The sequence below is a fragment of the Neoarius graeffei genome, chromosome 12 (assembly GCF_027579695.1).
Source record: "Neoarius graeffei isolate fNeoGra1 chromosome 12, fNeoGra1.pri, whole genome shotgun sequence".
NCBI classification, from domain to species: domain Eukaryota; kingdom Metazoa; phylum Chordata; class Actinopteri; order Siluriformes; family Ariidae; genus Neoarius; species Neoarius graeffei.
In genome coordinates this window covers 52,270,436-52,274,262 of record NC_083580.1, presented here as the reverse complement: position 1 = coordinate 52,274,262, position 3,827 = coordinate 52,270,436, and the positions used below count along the sequence as shown (strand labels likewise).

Here is a 3,827-nt window from a genome sequence, read left to right as displayed (position 1 = left end):
GGATTTAGATTGTTAAAACCACATTTTATTTGCAACAGATTGGTGGTTGTAGCCGATAGAAAAACGTTAAGCTGTTTATATCTAATGTATTTAGTATTACACTGAGTGCAGCGGATCACCACTCCAAGATGGCGGCCCCGCGTCTCGTCAGCGCTTTTAGAATTTACATTGGATGCTCCGTCTATGTATTAGGATGTCTATGTATACATCTATGAGACAGCCTGGGTGAATCCTACATTACGGAAGTGACTGTCGTTCTTCTTCTTCTTTGGAGTTTTATGGCAGCCGGCATCCAAATAGTTGCATTGCTGCCATCTACAGGATTGATGCCTAATTAAGGCCCAATTACACTATATCCTACTATATAGACCAGTATCCAATAAAAACTTTAAGAAAAATCGTCTTCCCTTTTCACTTGATCCTATTTCTAAAATGCTTTTCAACGTCACCTCTTCCAAACCAAGTCCACGCAACTGTGCGAGCAGTTCCTGTCTTTGACTGTCATAATTTTTGCAAAAGAGTATGACATGATGAACAGTCTCAGGTTCCTGACAATAACACAGACCATTCTGATGTTTTCCCAATAAAAACAAAATGTATGCCCAATTCTCAACCTTGCAAAAATAACTTCCTCCTTACGATTACTCCCTCTTTTATAACCAACTGAGTCAGTTACTCTACTAGAAATTGAGAATAGATGCCTTCCCTTTGTTTCTTGTTGCCAACTCTGTTGCCATTTTAAAATTGCTTCTTGCCACACAATACTTTTGCCCTCTGATTTTGATAACTTTATATTTACATCTATGGACTCTCTTTGACAAGCTTTCTTGGCTAATTTATCCACTTTTTCATTAGATGTGACACCTACATGAGCTGGGACTCATATAAACAGTTACTGTCGTTCTGTTCGTTGATTGGTTAAAAATCAGTTGACGTCAGCAGTGTTTCTCATACGATTCTGATTGGACATAAACTTGGCGGTAGGGATTTCCCAAAACCGGGAGGCTAAAACGTATGCTATCAAATTTTTTTTGAAAGATTCAGAAATATCTAAAAGGAAAATAAGTGTTTTCCCCTCCCTGATATCTCCTGTTCCACACTCCAGCCAGTCGGTGACGGTAATGCGCCTTTAAATTGGTTTGCCAACAGCCATAACACCTTAAAGAGGAGGAAGAAGAAGATTTACGTCACTTTTTACGACACAAAAAGCCTTCAAACCACTAAGATTTTACTCTATTATATTATCCACATCAAAATGGTGTCTTTGGACGACTATCGGTTTTTAGAGAGCTTTAAAAGAAAACGCATCCGGCTCACGACAAAAGGTAGCACGTTTGAAGGCGTTGTGCAGCGCATTAATTTGAACAAAACAATCATTTTAGAGGATGTGGTTGAGGTTCAGAGCGGCAGCCGGTTTCTTGGAGCTAAAGTCTTCTTTGGACAAGAAATCCTGAATGTTGAGTTTACTGACTCATCTAACACAGACCTCCTGAGTGATGAGGATCATGACAAGGTGGGCCAGATGAGCCTGGCTGAGTTTCAGCCCTACAGGAACACACTGATGGGGGGTCATGAGGATGAGGAAGAGCAGTTTGTGAACTACGTGGTTGTAGATGAGTTCCATGAGCAGTTTGGTCCTGCAGTGATGCACATCCGGAAGCAGCAGGTGATTGGGCTTGGGCTGGATGGAATTGGTGCTTTGCAGAACGAGAGGCTCTGCTGGCTGCAGGTGGCTACCAAAAACCAGGTGTACCTCTTTGACGTCTTGTTGCTTGGAGCTCGAGCTTTTAAAAATGGTTTGTCTACCATTCTGGAGAGCACGAACATCCTGAAGGTCATGCATGATTGCCGGAGAATTTCCAGGTGTCTGATGATGCAGTTTGGTGTGAATCTGGTGAACGTGTTTGACACGCAGGTCGCAGACGTGATGCACTTCTATGCAGAGACGGGGGGCTTCTTGCCCACGCGGGTGAGCACGCTCCAAGAGGTCATCAGCGTTCACTTAAAAATGCCCTTATCCCGTCTGTCCTCTCTGAGCATCAAAGATCAGCTCTGTAGGGAAGACAAAGAAGTCTGGTATGTCCGTCCTTGCCCTGCTCCACTCCTAAAGGTCATGGCTTTGTCTGTGATCCACCTGCAGCCTCTTCGTTTTACGCTTTTGGATGCCCTGATGTCTGACTACACCAGTCTAGTGGACTCCTATCTAAAGACTGGACAAGAAAATCCGGTATGTACAGAGGACATCGGCAAGACTGGCCTGGAGCTCCCTCAGGAGCTGCGTGAGATTGAGGTGATCAAATGTGAGCGGCAGAAATGGGCTCTGGAGCGCTATAACGTCACCGAGGATGGACTTCTGGACCGCTACAATGTCAAGCAGACTTCAGAGCCAGACTTGGAGATTCAGGAACAGCCTGAGATGCTGGAAAAAAATGGTCCCTGTCCTGCTGTAAAGTCAACACTAGGAGGAGGAAGCATGCTGGATAGAGACGCCACTATTATGCCAAGTTTAGGGAGGGGACTTGTACTTCCTGCCCCAATAGTACCCTTAAGAGAGAGTGCAGTATTTCAGAAAAGCACTGCATTGTCAGGACCCTTCTCCATCATGGAGGGTGTAGCTCAAAATAGGGCCTGTTCAGTGCCAGTTATGGGGAGAGGACTCTTTAACAGCTCGCTGTAGCCCCAAATGGCACAGGAAAGAAAAAAAAAGCTGCTGAGCATGCATGTGTAAATTTCTCATGGTGTCTTTTTATTATTATTATTTTTTTCAGTCGTCTTTGTGAAGTGGTCCAGTTACTCAGTTTGTTATTGCAGGTAAAGGGTGTGGCCTAAACGTGAAGCCAAGGCTATATGTTAGGAATTATTTGAAATTATTTTAGTAATGTTTGTGCAAATATATGACGTGTGATGATTTACACATGCAGATTGCACCATGCTAAACTGGTGGCCCTAAGTTTCCATTAGTTGTTAGGTACATTAGTGTCAGAGTTAAAAAAAAAAAAAGTGTATTATGCGTACGTAGAAGTCCTTGAGAATTTGCTTGTTGCTTTGTAAGTGTATTTAATTTGTGCTCAAACTGCTTCTTTAAGCATGTTACTTTTGACTATGATTTAAAATAAGGGCAGAAATATTTTAGTTTCGTTTGATTTCATGAATCTGCCTTGTTACCTAAGCTTTTTATTTTAGCACAATTAAAGTTGGGGTTTGAACTTTGAAGCTCAAGTTTTATTTCTGACTGAGCTGCAGTACTGTTGTTGTGTTAGTAGAGGGCAGTGTTGCTTACAGAATTCCAAAAAGGTGCTGAGTTTAATCTGTTTAGTTAACGAGTGGCTGATTAATAATTAGTGTTAAATGTTCCTGTAGCTCTCTGAGTGCATTAATAATGCAGCGGGAATGTTGTAATGTCCCTGTTTTCATTACTGTACCTCATTACAATAAATGTTCAATGTCGTGTTTAATCATGTGCCGTTCAGTCAGCGTAGACAGGCTCAGCGGTCTGCAACTGTTCAACCTCACACTGATTGATGTTCTTCCTTTTACTAACACAGTGTGGGACTGAAAAAGTCACTCCATAATGAAGCGATCCCTGAGGCGTGGCCCTGTCAGACACTACTGTCATTTTCACCCTTTACACAAGTGTGTAGAAAAGAGTTTAATGAAGAGGCACAACAGCACTTTTAATTAAAAAGACCTGAACTGAAGGCATCCATCTTTCACAGATATCTTCACAGCCCGTTGTTCAGCTGAGTGATTAATCCATTTGCGATTATTCTTTTAGCAAACGCTTTTATCCGAGCTGCAGTCAGAAATGATGGACCTGCTCTTATGAA

General features: G+C 42.3%; 1 protein-coding gene across 1 annotated transcript; it reads left to right on the top strand.

The window, feature by feature from the left end:
- The first annotated feature begins 1,013 nt into the window (after positions 1 to 1,013).
- On the top strand, positions 1,014 to 3,062 carry exd1 (exonuclease 3'-5' domain containing 1). The gene has a single exon (XM_060935076.1). The coding sequence runs from the start codon at positions 1,256 to 1,258 to the stop codon at positions 2,675 to 2,677; it is 1,422 nt and encodes a 473-aa protein (XP_060791059.1). The 5' UTR covers positions 1,014 to 1,255; the 3' UTR covers positions 2,678 to 3,062.
- The last annotated feature ends 765 nt before the right edge of the window (positions 3,063 to 3,827 follow it).

Bases quoted from the DNA above. Each gene is read 5' to 3' on its own strand.
- exd1 (XM_060935076.1), top strand. From the start codon at position 1,256: ATGGTGTCTTTGGACGACTATCGGTTTTTAGAGAGCTTTAAAAGAAAA.